The following is a 19,640-nucleotide window of genomic DNA, read 5'->3' as shown; positions in this document are numbered from 1 at the left end:
ACAGTGATATTGCAATTTGACCTGCTTTAAGGGAAAATGTAGCTTCAAAAGAATGTGTTTTAGTGCTGAACATGTGAACAGTGTTCAATATAATAGTTTCAGTGACATCATTCGGTATTTGCTGCATGCTCAGTAGTGTCAAGGAAGGTAAGAAATGTATTTTTAGCTTTCTTGCTAGTTGATACTTCCTCTTTCTTACTTACTCAGAATGTCATTTACATGTTTCATCAACTTCCTTTGCAACTCTTCAAATTCAGCTCTTTTTTCCCCCCTGCTGTCACTTCTGCTGTGTTCTCTGTCCTCAGAAGAACTGATTTCCGCAGCAACATGCAAAGGTAGGCTACGCTTTGGTTCACTTTAAAAAACATTAAACTTTTTGTGTTGATGCTAATAACAAGGGTTAAAAATGATATATATATATATATCATTTTTAACCCTTGTTAGTAGCATCAACATACATTTAAACCTTTTTTAATGTGCACATTTTATTTCAATGTATTCATAAGGATTATTTGTAGTAGTACTAATAATACAAGTAGGAGGAGAAGAAGTTAGTTTTATTTTATTGTTAGTTTTATTTCTACATCTATGTTTTTTATAAGTTGCAGTCTCTAAAACTCAACATCTTTATGTAGAAAACATCTTGTGGAGTAGCACTGTGACTGACGAGTCTTCAGGGTGATAGTGTGAGAGTTTTGGTGGCTGTCTCAATATCTCTACATTGGCTAAAGCTCTTACTTTATCAAATAGACCATAATGATAATTTAGCTTTAAATATCTTTGTAGTATTTGAATTTAAAATTGTTTAACAGTATAACATTAAATCTTTCTGTGTGCTACAGTACAATGTAAGATGCTCACATGTGTCCAGTGAGACAAATTAGAACATGTCAGCCTGTTAGTCATTTACAATCAGTTTGCTGAATTGTTATAAACAGTGTTGATACTGATAACATGTAATACGTTCTGGTCTGTTACATTTTCAGTGCATTCATTACTCATACTGCATTCCAATATTGAATATAAGACGTGTGAACATTCCATGAATTATTAGGCCTACTTTTAGTGGAAATGCAAAAGTAGCACTAATATTTAAGAATGAAAACAAAGAATTAGGGATCACAAGAATAGACATGTAGTTAGGGGTATGGGGTGACCATACATCAAAGGAACATTGACTTTCAGTTTGAAACAGGAACAAGAGCCGTTTCCAGTGTTCTAATTATCCATCCATACCGCGTGACCACCTCTTATGGCTCAGCTATGTGGTTATATTGCTCTGTACCAACTTAATTCTTGCTTTTCTCCAATCATAAATTCTATAAGACAGTAAATTGTAACAGTTTTTCACTCCCCATACTGTACACTCAAATTTCCTTTTTAGTCAATTAGAAACATTAAATGCGGTGGGAATGCCTTTCTGTCTACCTTCAGCAAAATGGCAACAAAATAAATAACATAATGCTTGAATAGCATTATGTTTAGCATTATGTTTAGCTAATGCTAATCTAAATGAATCAACCAATTTGAATCAGAAAGGAACTTTGACAACATTTGACTGAAAAGGAGAGATTTTTTTTCCTTCTAAATGTGAGAGTCTCTTCACAGGAAGAAGAGCTGGTTATTCTGGTGGCTGATGTCTTTTGTGTCTTATGACATGCTTTCTCAGAATTGTGTGTCAGGACAGGGTTCCTGTGAGACTAAATGCAATATAACATCTAACATAGGTAAGTTGTTAACTGCTGTAAGAAAAGAATTACTTTAATCTGGGGACAGCGGACAATTTAGATTGTAACCCAAGAAACAAAACCCGGTTGTGAGAAACTTTTTCTTTTTGCTTTTTATAAGTTTTTTTAAAGTAAACTGTCAGACATAAAATGTTATGTCCCTTTAAATCACTTTACTACATTTTAGGGCTGTGGTAGAATATAAGTAGGAGTAGAAGGTAGGAGAGTAGGAATAGGAGCGAAATAAACAAATGTAGCTAAAAGACTGACAGAAAACAAGCTGTGTTTACTTTCTACTCCTACTTCTATTCTACCACAGCCCTAAAATGTCAGACATAAAATGTTATATCCCTTTTTAGAAGAAAGCAGTCAATCCTCATTTAAATGTTCTTTAAATTTGAACAAAATGAAAACTAAAAGACTTTCAAATCACATGAGCCAATATTTTATTCACAACAGAACATAAATAACATAACAGATGTTTAAAATGAGAAATTTTACAATTTTAATCACAAAATTAGCTCATTTCAAATTTGATGCTTGTTACAGGACATGTTTACCATAGCGTAGCATCTGCTCTTCTTTTCAAAACAGTTTGAAGACATCTGGACATCGAGGTTTTGAGTTTCGGGGGTTTTGGTGTGGGAATTTGGTCCCCTTCTTGCCTGATATAGGTTTCCATTTGCTGAAGAGTTCGTGGTCATCTTTAATGTAGCTTTTATTTAATGATGCACCAAATGTTCTCTATAGGTGAAAGATCTGGACTGCAGGCGTGGCAATTCAGCACCCAGACTCTTCTCTGATGAAGCCATGCTGTTGTAATAGTGGCAGTATGAGGTTTTGCAATGTCCTGCTGAAATACAAAAGGCCTTCACTGAAAGGGATCATATGTTGCTCTAAAACCTTAATGTATTTTATTTTATAAATCTTTTTGTGAGGATTTTGTTCATACACAAAAAAAAAACATATTGCAGATGACAATTCCAGTGTCCTTGGCTCAACAGACATTATATTGCAAATATATGATATTTGCAATATTAGAAGTCTGTTGACAATGGTAAAATCATTTCTGGTGATGCATTTATTCCAACCCATATCATCAAAGATGCTGGCTTTTTAACTGAAAGCTGATAACACGCTGGAAGGTCTCCCTCCTCTTTAGCCTGGAGGACAAGGCATCTGTGATTGCAAACAAGGATGTCAAATCTGGACTCATCTGGCCATAGAAAACTTTTCCATTTTGAAACAGTACATTTCAAATGACTCTTGGCTCAATAATCTCGCCTCTCAACCATGTTCAAATATGGCTTCCTTTCTGTATGACAGAGCTTTAGTTAGCGTCTGCAGATGTCATATCAGATTGTGTTAATCAACAGTGGTTTTCTGGGCCCCTTAGTAATGTCAGTGACACAATCATGCCGATGAGTGATGCAGTGTTGTCTGCCCGAAGACCACAGGCATTTAATAAAAATCTTCAGTCTTGTCCTTTACTCACAGAGACTGTAACAGCAACAATGTAAAAGACTGTTACAGACACATCTCCAGTTTCTCTGGAATCTTTGGATGATGTCATGCACTGTAGATGATGAAAGTTGCAAACCCTTTGCAATTTGATGTTGAGGAACATTTCAAGTATTCCTCAGTCTTTTCACGTACTCTTCCACAGATTGGAGAGCCTATGCCTATCTTTTCTTCTGAGAGACTTCCTCTCTAAGACCCTTTTATAGCTTATTATGCTAGATGTTCTCCCAGCTTAAACTTTTTGATCTTTCTTGCTTTTTCAGGCATTTGTTGTGTGCATGCCAATTTTTTGTGACATGTAGCAAGCCTCAAGTTTGAAATGAAAAATTTCTCAGTTTAAACATTTATTATTTATTTTCTGTTGTAAAAAAATATTAGCTTGTTTGATTTGAAAGTCTTTTGGTTCTCATTTTTGTCAAAATTTAATGAACATTGTTACTTTTCTGGAATTCAGGTTTTATATATTATAAGTTGTTTTGAACAGCCATTTTTCTTACATGGTGATATTGCATTTAAAAATGAACCTCTCATCCCTGCCTCTCACATCTCCATTTCCCTATAAATGTCTTCATAACGAAATATGAAGTTGTATAATGGCTGTTTTGAGATTAAACTTTCATACATTCTGGGCACATGTGGGTGTTTTAATGAAACTTTACAAGGGTACAATGTGTGTTCTTCCATTTTCTCTACAGGTCGTACTCATACCGAGTGTTGTATGAATTATACAGACAATGTTTTGAGAAATGGAAACCTCGCTGACACTATGACGTAAACATTTTAATTATTACACAAAATTTTCAGTAATTAAAGCCAAGATTTCAATTTTGTGTGGATTTTTTGTGTTTATGAATTATTTTGAAAAAAATTACATTAATGAAACAATGTAAATCGTTAATATTGTTAATATTTTCCTATCCTCATCCCCAAGAGCCATTAGGACTCTCGAAAGTGTTCTAGAGAGAACAGAAGTGAAAGTGACCATGCAAGTATGTGTCAAGACTTTTGTGGCGCTTCTGCACAGACCCAATGATACCTTTGGAGGCCTTAGAATTTATGCTGATGACACACAGGTAAAAAACAAAAAAACAAAAAAACAAAATCAGCTGATCCTATTGAACAATAGTTTGTAGTCAGACTCAAATTGTAGCCAGAAATACCTACCAACTAGTGATGTACTGAACTGATATTTGGATCCAATATTGAGGTTAGGTCAGATATTGGTTAGGACCTGCTTTTTTAAAGTCTGATACATTGTAATCAGTCTAATGTTGTTCTGTTCAAGGTAATTAAAGTGAACTTAATTACCTTGAACAGGTAATTAACTCATTGTAAAAGAGGAAATAAATGTCAAAACTCGGAAAGCCTTTATTAAATTTCATTTGTTCTTGACAATGACAATAAATACTTGAATTGAAAATTTATGACAACATCTTGCCATTACCTTGAGTAATATTGTTTTACTCCACTTCTATTTGTCAGCTCAAATGTGCAAGGAAGTGATGAAAATTTTAGCCTTCGTTTCATTACACATTGCTTATTTCACTGAAGTTTGTGGGCATTAGTTTATGCGCAGATTGATGTCTGGATAGTTATAAATTATAATTATATCATCACTTTTAAATTTAGTTCACTTTCCCAACAGCAACACCGTGAGATCAACATCTTTTATTTACAATGTCAATAGCAAGAGTTGCATTATGTTACTTCTATTCACATGCAGTTGTTCTCTTTCTATTCTTGGCATGTTGATGCTGATTCAGGCAACACCAGATGTGCCTCTTCTCAACAGTAAAGTGAGTGTCCAGCTGCCAAGAGAACTGGGTGCTGGACCGAATAACAAGATTGTGTTCTGCATGTTTAAATGGCCTGGAACAAAGAAGGTTATAAACTACATCTTCTTATATAACAATATGTAGGAAAAGGATTTGGTGAGCTATAGAACGATAGGATTTTTGCCAATTTTGTATTTACACATTCAATTTAAACTACTGCTCATGGAGCTCGTGGGTTTTGCTTGTTTTAGTCTAATAAGATAACATTTGGGTTTCAGGTTATGTTTTTTCTTATTTTTACCACTTGTTATGAAATGTACCGTTGTTTATTTTCACATCATTATAAAAGCTTTTTCATTATGATGTCATGGTCCTGGATCTGGTGACCCAGTGTTTTTTTAATTGTTAAGATTCTATGATTTAGTGGTTTTTCATGGTTTAGCTTTGTATTTCTAGCTAATTTAGTCATTCTATAGTGTTTTTGGTGATTTCTAGTCTTCTGGTTTTGTTACTGTGCCTCCCTTGTGTCCCTTGTGTTATATGTAGTCTCTATTTCCGTGTATTTTCTGTTTTACTTTGGCAGTCCTGTGTCCTGTGTTAGAGTATTCTGTTTTGCTTTCTCCCTGTCTCATTTGTCAGATTAGGTTCAACTGTGTGTCCGTTCTGTTACGTATTCCCTTGTTAGCCTCTGTATTTATTATGTATTGACCTTTGTTCCTCATCGGGTCATTCCTGCCTTTTGTTTTGTAGTGTTTTGCAGTGGTCGGGTCGTAGTGTCACGTCTGCAGAGGCAGACGATTAGGAGAGGCTGAGATATGGGACTGTCAAAGTAAATCAAGAACTAAATGAACATAGAGACAAGTGTTACTAGACATAACACAAGGAACACGAGGGAGGCACAGTAACAAAACCTAAAGATTAGAAATCACTAAAAACACCAAAAGAGCTAGAAATACAAAACTAAACCATGAAAAACCACTAAATCACAGAATCTTAATAATCAAATAACATAAACACTGGGTCTCTAAACCCAGGGTCATGACATATGAACATCAAATCTACATGTCCTTAACAATGGAGTAGTGTATACACATGGCATACAGTTCAACAATCAGATTTTAAAAACCCATCCTAACAAGCCTAACAAACTTACTTACACCAGCTACACCTAACGGCCACAAAATTAAACCCTCCCAGCTTCTAAGTTTGCTGGATGCTTGAATAATTTGTCCAGGGTGGAATTTCTACTCTTTAGCACCGTGTCATTATTTTATTAACAAATAAAATGTAAATTAGTACACATATTTTTGAAGGAAGCTGGGTACACAAGGAAAGAATAATCACATGTTTTAACTAAATGTAAATTACTTGAATATCAAACAGTGGATCTAGATAACTGAGTAGTGTTTTCTCTGAAAGTAATAATAAAACTGTCTTTGCAAAACTGTTAAACCAGCTGACGATTCTGAATTTTATTGTAGAGAGTTTTTGAAAGCCAACATGAAGTATATGATCAAACACTGGTTGGTCTGAGTGTGCAGGACAAGAAGATATCAGGACTGCAGGAGCGCATCAACATTACGATGGAGTTTACCAAGGATATCAATGTAACTATCCTTTTTTGATCATTTATTTCAGTCCTACAACCTGTAACTTTATTGCATAATTAATTGATACATATAATATGCTGTACATTTTGTACAAACATGAAATATTTTTGTGTCATAGGAAACTCAAAAACCCTCGTGTCATTTCTTTGATTATTCAACATGCAGTAAGTAACAAGCATCACATCTGTCATGAACAGTAGTGTACACTGCTCAAAAAATAAATAAAGGAACACTTTTTAATCAGAGTACAGCATCAAGTCAGTTAAACTTATGGGCTATTGGTGTGGTCAACTAGGTAGCAGAGGGGGCTGTAAACCAGTTGTAGATAATTTGGCGTTAATAAAATTAATACCAGGTGCATAGATGGATAATAATGAGACAATCCCCAAAACAGGAAATGTTTTTACAGCTGGTGGACACTGATATCTTTCCATCTTCATCTATTCTGACTGTTTTTTCATTAGTTTTGCATTTGACTGGGATCATTGTCATTACTGGTAACATGAGGAGATACATGAACCCTACAAAGTTTGCAGGGGCAGTCAAACTCCTCCAAGATGGCACATCAAGACGTATAATTGCCAGAAGGTCTGCTATGTCTCCCAACACACTCTCAAGAGCATAAAAGAGATTCTAGGAGGCAGGAGGTTACTTTAGGAGAGCTGGACAAGACTGTTCTTAACCCATAAGTACCACCAATCTCCTTTGTGTAAGGAAGAACAGGAAGAGCACAGCTAGAGGCCTACAAAACAACCTCCAGCAGGCCCGACATCCTCAAGTAGGCTCATTGATTCCTTGGTCCAGATCTGGGAGGAGATCTCCAGGAACACCATTCACAGTCTCATTAGGAGCATGCCCCAGCGTTGTCAGGCAAGCACACAAGCACGCGAACTACTGAGTACCATTTTGAATTGCTGAAATGGAATTGAGCCCACTGTAGGTTTATATTTCCCTTTCTATCAATACATGTGGAATCTGTTCATTCTTAACACATTACCCAGTTGATATCATTGTAGACAACCAGCGTGATTCTTTTCCCCCTCAAACTCTGATCTGTTTTTAAAGTGTTCCTTTAATCTTTTTTGAGCAGCAAGACACCGATTTCTTTCATAAGTTGGACTCAGTGGGGTTTGTGTTTTCACTCAGGGCCCCGAAACTGAGTTTATGTTCAGAAATGTGATCTTTTGCTTAAGGGATCTGTTTGTTTTGCTTACCAGATTTTAGTGAGGATGGCTGCCTCACACACTGGACACGTGGCCAGACTAACATCACCTGTTCCTGTAACCACCTCACATACTTTGGTATCCTCATAGTAAGACTGGACTCATTCATTATATAAAGAGGAATTCAGTGAACTGAAAAACAAAGTATAAATACAACATCCTGTAAAGAATTTGAGAGCTCTCTTGTCCTTCTGTCTGTCCATCTCATCTCACCTATGTCAACAAACACTTATCTGAACTGCTTCAGACTTTGCAGCTGAATTTCTGGGGTCTTGAGTTAATGTGTTACTGAGCTGAATGTCCATCAGATGAGTGGTTCTCATATTAGTCGGTTTTAAAAAAAGGCAGCCATTTTCTGTCAATTGGTTTTCCCCTAGATGATCTATTTCTGGCACTCCATGCTTGGGAGGGGCCCATTAACACACAAACATGTTTTTTGGCTATCTTCACAAGGACATGCCAGACCATTACTCACTCTACCTTAATTCTGCCTCAAACCTTCAAACAGCCTTGTCAAGTGGTGTGGGGCAAAAGAGAGCAAGCTTTAAAAAAAAAAACAGCAAAATTTAGTGTTTTAGATTTCTTTTTTAGATCTTAGATCCTCAGTTTCCTTTATCAGAAATGGTGATGAACTCCTAATAAACCCATAAGGTTGCACAGCTACACACACACACACACACACACACACACACACACACACACACACATACATACACACACACACACACACACATACAAACATTCAGGAAGTCCATCTTCTTAGCTACTCTCTTTTTAAAACAACAGACTCTCTGCATGTGATATAAATTTATAAATTAAAGTGACTAAAACACGGGTAACTGTGCGCTCATTGTATTAGTACAACTAAAGAAAGAAAAAACCAAAAGCATCTTTTATATGTTAGCAAATCTCTTTATCCCCGCAATACTGAATCCTGCCTACAAGGATTCAGTAAGGACCTTTTAAAGGTTTTCAGGTCAAGTACAATGTCCCATGTGAAATCAAGCGCATGCATTATCAGTAGTTATTTATCCCAAATCCTTAAACCTAACCGGTGTGCGAAAGTAAACGATGTAGTTTGCTCTTTGCATGCAAAGAAAAGAAACATTTTTGCCATGTTACTGCACAGTTTATATAGCCTACACATTCATTGAATGTAAAAATTATGCATGCAAATATAATAACAAATATGATTTGTTATAATTGTAGATACATTAGTTGTGCATATCCTTCTTTTTCTTCTTTTCAGTTTGGTGTCATTCTTGATGGTGCCACCAGATGACACCAAACTGAAAAGATTTCTTGTACAGAATGTGTTCTACCTTCACCTGCTCTGCTCAACTTGTTTTCATTCAAATTACCATCCTTCCCTGGTCAGAGCATGGGAATGTTACATGCAGCCCAACTGCTAAGGGCACACTTAAGAGCTATCTGTCTGGCTTGCGGCATAGCTCATCATTGCACTCTATTCCTTTATTCCTCTGACCACCCTTGAAAACACTGCAGCTAAAACTGTCCACACACACACACAGGAAGTGTTTGCACTACTCACACACACAGGAAGTGTACAGTGCTGTCTGTTATTGCATGCCTTTCCTGTATTGCTGCTATGTTGTATTGGTTTTCATGTTAACTGTTTGTGTGTGGTGCTCGTGCTTACTTACCTATCGTTTGCCTACCTTAATTCTGTGTATTTCATTGCATACTGTTGTTATGTTATGCTTGTTATGACTGTATGTTGCATATTTACTTAATCCTTTATTTTATTTTTCAGTTGTATTCAGCTGTTCTTTTAACTCTCTTTTTAGCCCTTCCCCCATTTTCTTCAACTGACTTGTACCATTAAAAATAACAAGCATACTTATTAACTTAATGGGTTAAAGTTAAAGTTACATTTACAGTGTAAAAAAATAATAATAAGTAAGAAAGTATTTGCTTCTGGAATGTGACTAATTGTTATAATACAAAAAGTGAAAGATTATATAAACATGTGTTTTCTCCACAGATACCTGATCATTCCATCACAAAAAAAGACCAAGAGATTTTAACACACATTACTGTGATTGGCTGTAGTATTTCCCTTTTTGGTTCGGTCATAGCCATTTTGCTCTTTATTGCAAACAGGTAATAAATTCATTTTTCATATTCTTCCCATCTTCATCAGTCCTTCCACTCCTTTTTAGTACCTCCGGTAATCTGATTTGCCTCAGTTCCTGTCCTCTTTTTCTGAATCATCCCTCCTTTCTATCACAATCTCTCTTACAGCAAATGCTCTCTTTATTCTGTACTTATCGCTTCATCTTTTCTTTCTTCTTTTTTTACGGCCTACTATTTCTCCAGTTGTGATACAGTATGTTAGTTATAACACATCACTTCTCTGTGTGACAGAAAACTCAGACAAGATGTCTCTATGAAGGTCCACATCAACCTTGTAATTGCCCTGATGCTCCTCAACCTGCACTTCCTGCCCAATCAGGCAGTGGCAGCAGGGTCCTCCTCTGGACTTTGCTTATACATGGCTCTTTTACTTCATTATTCCCTGCTGGCCACTTTCAGCTGGATGGCCTTGGAAGGTTTCCACTTATATCTTCTCTTAGTCAAAGTCTTCAACATCTATGTCAAGAAATACCTGCTCAAACTCAGCATGGTGGGATGGGGTAAGTGGAATCGATTAGTCAGGAACCTGTCATTATCAATCTGGAAATGGTATGGTGAATAATCTTTTTTTATTGGCTCCAGGTTTCCCTGCAGTGATTGTGTCAGTGGTGGTGATCATAGACAGAAAGTTTTATGGTCAGGTTGCTCTGGAAACATCTAACTCTACAATGTAAGATTTGCTAGCATGTAAATTCAGGAATAGTATTTTACATTTACTTATTTACTTATTAATTGTTTTACACATGAGTTTTTGTTTACATGCATGTTTATTTTTTTTAAGGGAGAAGCAGAAAGCTTCATTTCACCAAGCATCTAACTTGCTAAAATTGAAACATTATTTCCTTTGTAGCCCTGGGGATGCTTTTACTACATAGATCTGCATTAATGTGTCTTTTACAGAACACATTGTTGATTTTTCAGTTTGTGAGGTTAAAACATTACCTGATCTTTTTTTAATAGATGCTATATAACCAATTACCATGTGAAAATATCGACTACAGTGGGACTGTTCAGCTTGGTGTTCCTCTTTAATGTAATCATGTTTGGGGTGACAGTCAGACGTGTTTTGATTCTCCACCACACCAGAGAGGTAATTCTGTAGTCTTAAAAGAAATATTTAAGTAGTAATCCATCAGTGTATCCATTGGAAACCCAAAACCAGCAATGAAGTTTTTTTTTATGACAATTCAAGGTCTCAAATTTAACATTGTCTGTAACGTGCTATGTCATTTTATATTTGGCAAATCAGTTTGGGCAGAATAACCTTGAGAAAGCAAAGAAAGACATTTGCTCCCTGGCTGGAGTCATGACTCTGCTCGGCATTACCTGGGGTCTGCTCTTTTTCTCATTTGGCCTCCTGACCACTCCTGTCCTCTACCTCTTCTGCATCTTGAACTCACTGCAAGGTCTGTAAACACACACACACACACAATCATAGCGACAGAGGTGACAATGTGGATTGCGCCCATAGAAAAACTGTGATTAAAGTCTCTAGAAACTAGACATATTGCCATTTTCACAGTTTATTTATTCAACAAACAGGGTTCTCAGTCGTATGTGCTAAATCTCGCTTTGTGGAAGTGCATGTTGCTATCTTAGAAGATAGAGTTCTGATCCCAGACTGTGGAGATATGGGACTGCCACTGGTTGCAGAATCTCATCTCAATATCTCTGTTCCTTGACACGGATGAAACTGATGACAAGGTTGCTTTTCTAGTAAAGGAGCTGCTGCTGCCTCACACCATCACGCTGATTCCACCAAACACTGTCACCCATCGTGCAGCAATCAGCACATCATTCTTTGTGTTTGCTCCACACTTTCACTCCATGCCTTAGGCAGATTCAGGACACATTGCTGAACAGAACATTCCTCTGCATGTTCAGGTTCTAGTGCAGATGTTGATGACATCAGCTTAAACTGGCCGGACTGTGAAGTTCAGTCATATTAAGCCCTGTGAGACTGGTTCAGGATTGTCTGAGGACAGAGTTGTCAGCCTTATTGTCCTTCAAACCTTGACTTGAAAGTCTGCCTGCAGGTCCCAAGTGCTGACAGAATGAGGAAACAGTCTTTTTTTGGTGTCATCTTCTTTGGACGCCCACTTTGTTGGTATTGACAGAGAAAATTTGTCAAGTTTTTTTTATGGGTGGACACACATACTCAACTCTGCTGCTTAATACACAAATGCATTTTCCTTATAGATACCATTTAAGGGGAAATAATAGTATAAGATTTATTGCCAAGAAGTGTTATTACAACAAAGAAATAATAGAGCAAATATATAGTCTTTGTTTGTCCTTAAGGGTCAGGTCCTTGCTCAGAGGCCGGAGAGATCCTTAGTAGATGTATGCCCGGCCAGGATTCTAATTAAATCTACAACAAAAATTTTTGTACTAAAAAACAAAAAAAGTCATGTAATGAAGATCCTTCTCCATATAAATTACATTTACATAACATTAAAAAAGAAAATCTCATGACCTATCAGTTGATTAGAGTTAAAAGGTTAAGTGAGCAATAAAGGATTTAAAATATATTAAAAGATAAGCCACAGCATTCATAAGTTTAGGGCACGCATTGCTCAGTAGGTAGAGTGGTGGCCCCCATAATCGGAAGGGCGGGGGTTCGAATCCAGTGAACGGCTACTCTGAGGTGCCCCTGGGCAAGGTACCACTGCTTCACTGAGTGAATGGGTCAAACGCAGAGAGAGTGATTTCCCCATGGGGATCAATAAAATATACATTATTATTAAACAGCTGCTGTGTAATAATAGACTGTCAAAGTGTCGTTGCTTTCCATTATAGGGGAGACATGAACTCTCTCTTCTGCCTAATGAGGACAAACAAACTATTTAAGATTTTTGTTAAAAATCTGTTTATGTTGAGTAAAAGACAGGTAAGATTTTGTGTTGGATATGGATACACAGTGACGCATCTGTGACGCATCTGTGTCAAATCTCTGTCAAGTGACAGAGATTTGACACAAATGCGTTATTAGAGCCAATTTCATGAACTCATCCTTTTCCCATCTACACCTGTACATCTCTCTCTCTCTCCTTTATGTCTGCAGGTTTCTTCATCTTCCTTTGGTTTGTGATGTCACTGAGAAAGGCTAAAACCTCGGCTACTAAGATGAGCAGTGAAACACGCAGCACTAACAGCTAGTAGCAGCACCTCCATAAGAATCTATGTGTGTTGGTATAATTCATATTGTAATACAGTGACAACATGATTATTTCTTCTTTAAATCATGATGTTTATTTATAGAACAGCACAGCAGAGAAGGCAGCTGAGTGAGTGTGAGCATTAATGTTATGTTTGAAGTTTTATCGATGAAATACATGGCGTAAAACATTTGTGGTAAGGAATTAATCTCTCCTAAGAGCAACTTAGAGGATGGTTTCCCTATGCATTGTAAACTTTTCCATATTTGAGCACAGTATTCTGCCTAAAGTCAGTTATTTACATACATGCATTTATAGAATGTTTTATATTTTGATATTTATTCAGTTTTTATCTTGGTTATAATTTCTTATTATTTTAATGTATATAAACATTATATTTTTTTAGTGCAAATTTGTATCTGAACATATATTCTTGCATACCTTGAGTGTCAGTATTAAAAGCATAATCAGGTTACTGCATGCTTGTTTAGCTCTTAACAGGAAAACAATTATGATTTACCGAGTTTATGACTAAAACTGTAGATATCAGTCCACGTTAAACCAATCAGATCTGAAAACAGTTCCAACTTGACTCCTTAAGAATCAACTGATATTTATTAATTTGTAGAATACAATTCTAATGTAATGCAATGTGGCCAGACAGATTTTTACTTTCATCAACTAATAAAATTTAGAGTTTTAGCCATCTAGTGCCAATATCTTGTTTTATTGTCAGTGGCTGGGTCTGTGACCCAGCATTTTCAGTATATGTTTTTCATTTCTTTTGTTATATTTTGAGATAATGTTGAGTTCTAGGGTTATTATTAGTTTGCCTTGAGTTTTAGTCTAGGTTATGTTTCACCTAGGTCATGTATTTCTTGTGTTTCATATCGTCAAGCCTGTGTTATCATGTCTACGTCTCTCCATGTTTGCTGTTTTATTTTGACAGTCTTGTGTTTCCATGTTCAATGTATATGCTTATTTTTACTTTTGCCCTGTGGTGTCATTATGTTCATTCCAGTCAGCTGCTTCCCCATGTGTTTCCACCTCCTCTGATCATCTCCTGTGTGTATTTAGTCTGTGTTTTCATTCAGTCTTTGTCATGTCGTCTGTGTTCCTTCCTCCCATGTAACGTCAGGTTAAAGATTTCATGATTCTGTTCATGTCACTTTTTTAATAGAGTTTTCTCAGTCTAGGTTTCAGTTTAGCTTTTCCCTCGCTTTGCCTTTTTTGTATTTCATGTTTAATCAGCCATAATAAACGGCGCTCCCTTTTGTTTAAACTCAGTTCCGTCTCCTTCCATGTTTTTGGGTTTTTTTACATTTTTACATAAACTAAGTATCCTATGGTTAAGACCCACTAAATTGATGAGCTTATATTATATCTGTGTGACAAATACAATACCTTAATACCTTACTCTTGCCTTAATCTATAAAAATGAGAACAAGGCTTCAATAGAACACAATGAGATAGTTCAATCACTGAGATGAACATTTACTATATTCATGCAATTTATTGTTTTTAAAAAAATTGTGTGAATTTTTGTATTGATGTATTTTTCTTAACTTCATCTGTACAGGTGTTCCACTTAGGGCTGGGTATCAATTTTGATTTCAATAATCGATTTGATTCCGATTCACAAATTCCTGATTAAATTCAATTCGCTTTTGACTCAGACAGAAATATTATAATTCTAATCATTTACCAGTACATGTTCATATTTTTATATCTATGTATAAAAACAAAGCTGACACTTGTGAAACCTCATCAGCCGTGTAAGCGTCACAGCAGATCCCTTTGTGTCAAAGTAACTGAGGATAAAACACAGAAAAACATGAAGGAGACCTTGCCTGGCTTTTTATAGATGCCAGTCATGCTTGAAAAACACCATTTTCAAGTGTGACTGGCATCGTGTTCAGTAGCATGGATTGAATCCATCGCCATCTAAGTATATTTGGTAAGTACAACAATTTAAGGATGACAATACACTAAATGTGGTTAATGTATACTAACTGATAAACATCTGATGCTTTTGGGAGTACTTTTGTATTTTTTAAAACAAATGTTGTCTAGAGCCTGAATGCTCAGAAAGCTCTCAGCCCAGACGATGTGTCTCCTGCCATTTTCAGACACTGTGCAAATGAGCTGGCCCCAGTGTTCTCTGGCATCTTCAATTCCTCACTGCAGACATGTCATGTGCCTGCCTGCTTTAAGTCTCCACCATAGTCCCTGACCCCAAGAAGCCAAGGATCACTGGATTAAATGACTACAGGCCTGTGGCACTGACATCTGTGGTCATGAAGTCATTTGAGCGCCTGGTTCTCTCCTACCTCAAGACCCTCACAGCCCCCCTCCTGGACCCCCTGCAGTTTGCATACAGAGCCAACAGGTATGTAGACGATGCTATCAACATGGCTCTACACTTCATCCTGCAGCATCTGGACTCCCCGGGAACCTACGCCAGGAGCCTGTTTGTGGACTTCAGCTCTGCCTTCAACACCATGCTTCCAGACCAAGGCAAGCTTTCCCAGATGAACGTGCCTGATCCCATCTACTGGTGGATCACTGACTTCCGGACGGACAAGAAGCAGCATCTGAGGCTGGGGAAGATTGTCTCGGACTCCTGGACCATCAGCACGGGCTCTCCTCAGGGCTGTGTTCTTTCTCCTCTGCTCTTATCCCTGTACACTAACTGCTGCACCTCCAACCACCAGTCTGTCAAGCTAATTAATTTGGCAGATAACACCACCCTTATCAGACTCATCTCAGATGGGGATGAGTCTGTCTACAGGAGGGAGGTTGAATGTCTGGTCTCCTGGTGCAATTCAATTCAATTTTATTTATATAGCGCCAAATCACAACAGCAGTCGCCTCAATGTGCTTTATATTGTACAGTAGATCGTACAATAATAGATACAGAAAAAAACCCAACAAACATATGGCCCCCTATGAGCAAGCACTTTGGCGACAGTGGGAAGGAAAAACTCCCCTTTATCTGAGCTGAGCACTAAATCAGATAAAAAGTCTGAGAAATCAGAGAGAAACTCTGTGTAAGGCCCAGGTGGACGATAGATGATAACAATTAAGACTGGTTTCTGAGTTTCACAGCTGGGGTAGACAAGGCTAAGCATCAGGTTTTCAAATGAACTAAAAGTCTGTCTTGGTCTTCCGTTGAGTAATAGGCTGGTGCAGCCACAACAACCGGGTGCTGAATGCCCAGAAGACAGTGGAGATTATTGTGGACCTCAGGAAGCAGCTGAAGAAATTCAACCTGCCAACACGGACGATGATGCAATTCTACACTGCAATCATCGAGTCCATCCTCACCTCCTCCATCACCGTTTGGTACAATTAAGTTAACATGTTGCTTGAAGGAATTCTACCCCATGTTGATATCTGGTTTAGTGTTAATCTCAGTGATTTACAGTTTTTTCTGAATGCTTAAACCCTAACTGTGATTCTTATAGCACAATTTCTAAAACTATTAATACTTATAGCAAAACCACTCACTGAGTTTGCAAAACTAAAAGCACAAACACTGCTTTGCACTCAGTTTGCCATTTTGTAACACACACTTTGCAAACCTGTAGCTACAATCCACTGCACAGCACTCTTTTTGCAGAACTGTAAACACAACTCACTGCTTTACACTCAATTTGCAAAGGATCAACACACTCCTAGCAAAACTATACACATTTATGGCCATTTTTTACACTATTTTGCCAACTGTCTGGCACACTGTCACATGTGACAGTTCACTTTGCAATCAGCCTAAGCACCATAATACAGGTAAGCTCTGTGTGTGGAGTACAATGGAGGGAGCAGGAAGAGTGAGAAGAGTGAGAATTAGTGGAGGCCGAGGAGGCCAACGGGTTCAGCCTAACTCGAGCTGCTACACTGTAGCAAGCATCATAAGGACATTTTGAAATGAGAATCGGTTAGTACAGTCACTTTGCACTAAGATTTGTAGCACTGCCATATGCTAATGAGAAATACAACAGTACCATAGATGTAAAAATACTGAAATTGTTACTTTACAGAATTGCTAGACGACCAGATGCTGGGGCAGAGGAAGCATGTTCACTGCAGACCAAGAAACCCATATAGTCAATATGGCGATTACAAATAATCCTATACTTGGAAATAAACACTTGTGTTTGTTTTGATGTGTGTGAATAAACACCAGTACTTGAAGTTTGGATCCCTCTATGCTTACAGATCTATGACAAAAGTATGACCTCAATCTGACATAGCCTACCTTGTGCACAGAGAAAGCAAAAGTCAGATGTGTTGTTTATTCATACCATCAGTGTGTAGTTGGTGCAATGTGTGCTTATTAATGTGATGGCTTGTGTTAACTGTTGGATACCAAAATACAATTTTTACAAAGGTGTGGAGAGTTAAGCAAAGGTTATTCGCTTTTACAAGAAAACTACAATGTTTTGCTGATTGGGTGAAGAGTTTTCTTATTTGTGTGTAGAGTTTTGCAAAAATAGCCAATAGTTACAAAAAATGTGCTTAAGCCATCAGAAAAAACTGTAAGCGATTAACAATTTTGTTTGTAAAGTGTAAGACATGCATTCATCTATTGTCATTGAAATTTTGTATAATACTGTTATATGCAATGCATTTACAGTTTTTGCCCGTTGCTTGAACACTATAAACCCATGCTTAGACTAAAGTAACACAACTTAAAGCTTTTGTTACCATACCTCAAACACATGTACCCATACCTTAAACAAAAGCGCTGCTTTGCACTGTAGTTGCAATTATGCAACACACTTACTCCTTTATGCAACACACATGGTCCTGCATACTACACTCTATTTCATACATAAGAGACTTCGTTCAAAAATGAAATTTCAGGGTGCCATTTGGAAAACACATGTATCCAAAATACAAAACACATCGGGTAATTGCAACCACTCAAATACACACCTGAAGGCACTTACTTGCAAAACTGAACACCAATTAGCCAACTACAAAAAGCCCTCAGTTTAGCCATTTCAAGAACTTTGCAAGCATGGATGGAGGGAGAGCAAGAGGAAGAGGAGAAGGAGATCGAAGAGGCCATGCACGGACCCATATTTCTGATGATATAAGAGCAACTTTGGTGGACCATGTCATCAACCATGGCCTGACCATGAGGGAAGCTGGGCAGAGAGTCCACCCACATCTAAGCCGCTTCACAGTGGCATCTGTAATAAGAACATTCCGACTAGAAAACAGGTATGTCGTCACCTCTCCACCTTCTACTCTACTCAGATGGTTCTTATAGCACTGTTCTACAGTATATCACATGACCATATCAAGTGTACAGGATATTGCAGGGTGCTAATGCTCCTTCTGCAGCCAAAGTGGTAGTTTTTGTGAAACATACCATGATTACTTATATTGAAATACAGTGTTGTACAGTGGATGATACAGTATATACAGTAAAGTACTGTAAGAAAAATAAGCAAACCGATGACAATATGTGGTTGTATTTCTCTAGAATGACTCGAAGACTTTCTGGGGGAGGACGCCAACGCCTGTTCACACAACAGCAGGAACTTGCCGTTGTGGACCTAGTGAGGGCAGACAATGCCATCCGTCTCCACCAGCTACGAAAGACAATACTTGCAGACAGGCAAGTGTTCAACAACATAAACCATGTGAGCATCACCACCATCAGACGCATCTTGGGAAAACACAGCATCACCATGAAGCAGCTCTACAGAGTCCCATTTGAGAGGAACAGTGACAGGGTCAAAGGACTTCGAGCTGAATATGTACGGGTAAGTGTAACTGTCCTTTACATTTACAATACAGTATTGGTGAAATCCAGTAGCAGCTGAATATGTACCATATCAGTACCACATGGATCCATTCTGAGAGCTACACAGGTACCTGTGTGATGGGGTGAGGTTCTGTATGTGTAGCACTGTAGTACAGTAATATGTTCTCTTTATTTTTTTTACAGAGAATCTTGGCCATGGATGGAGCTGCACAGCCTCATGAATTCATTTTCATTGATGAAGCTGGATTCGACCTGTGCAAAACAAGATGACGGGGTCGTAATGTAATTGGCCAAAGGGCAATTGTGCATGTGCCAGGGCAGCGCGGGGGAAATATCACATTGTGTGCCGCCATAAGCCTTCGAGGGCTTCTGCATCATCATGCAAAACTAGGTCCATACAATAGCCAACATATACTCACATTTCTAGGTGCTCTCCATAATATAGTTGTACAGAACAGACCAGATCAGCCCAGGTTTGTGGTGATATGGGATAATGTCAGTTTCCATTGGGCTGCTCCGGTCCAGGCCTGGTTCTCCAACCACAATCAACTTGAAGTGGTATACTTGCCCCCTTACTCACCATTTTTAAACCCTATAGAGGATCCATGAGCCCACGTATGCACAATTGTCATAATTTTTTGTTTACAGTATAGTGTTTTTTCTATTACTGTATTATGGGTTGTTTTTTTG

At 37.7% G+C, this 19,640-nt stretch overlaps 1 protein-coding gene across 2 annotated transcripts; it reads left to right on the top strand.

Annotated features, from left to right (window-relative positions):
• The first annotated feature begins 209 nt into the window (after positions 1 to 209).
• Positions 210 to 14,457, top strand: LOC109202808 (adhesion G-protein coupled receptor G1). 2 transcript variants are annotated; one of them, XM_025908141.1, is made up of 14 exons: positions 210 to 335; positions 1,609 to 1,727; positions 3,944 to 4,019; positions 4,180 to 4,321; positions 5,012 to 5,126; positions 6,503 to 6,630; positions 6,752 to 6,797; positions 7,851 to 7,945; positions 9,862 to 9,980; positions 10,245 to 10,513; positions 10,596 to 10,683; positions 10,974 to 11,103; positions 11,263 to 11,419; positions 13,078 to 14,457. In XM_025908141.1, the coding sequence occupies exons 1-14, from the start codon at positions 220 to 222 to the stop codon at positions 13,170 to 13,172; spliced, it is 1,695 nt and encodes a 564-aa protein (XP_025763926.1). In that variant the 5' UTR covers positions 210 to 219; the 3' UTR covers positions 13,173 to 14,457. The 2 variants fall into 2 exon arrangements, with proteins under 2 accessions (XP_025763926.1, XP_025763922.1); XM_025908137.1 differs by having other exon boundaries at positions 5,012 to 5,131; positions 6,505 to 6,630.
• The last annotated feature ends 5,183 nt before the right edge of the window (positions 14,458 to 19,640 follow it).

Source organism: Oreochromis niloticus, linkage group LG1 (assembly GCF_001858045.2).
Source record: "Oreochromis niloticus isolate F11D_XX linkage group LG1, O_niloticus_UMD_NMBU, whole genome shotgun sequence".
NCBI lineage: Eukaryota > Metazoa > Chordata > Actinopteri > Cichliformes > Cichlidae > Oreochromis > Oreochromis niloticus.
The sequence above is the reverse complement of the archived record's forward strand: the minus strand, read 5'-3'. Positions and strand labels throughout refer to the sequence as shown.

Coding starts and splice junctions, on each gene's coding strand:
- LOC109202808 (XM_025908137.1), top strand. CDS start 220: ATGTTTCATCAACTTCCTTTGCAACTCTTCAAATTCAGCTCTTTTTTC. Junction 1,728..3,943: donor CAATATAACATCTAACATAG/GTAAGTTGTTAA, acceptor TTTTCTCTACAG/GTCGTACTCATACCGAGTGT. Junction 6,631..6,751: donor AGTTTACCAAGGATATCAAT/GTAACTATCCTT, acceptor TTTGTGTCATAG/GAAACTCAAAAACCCTCGTG.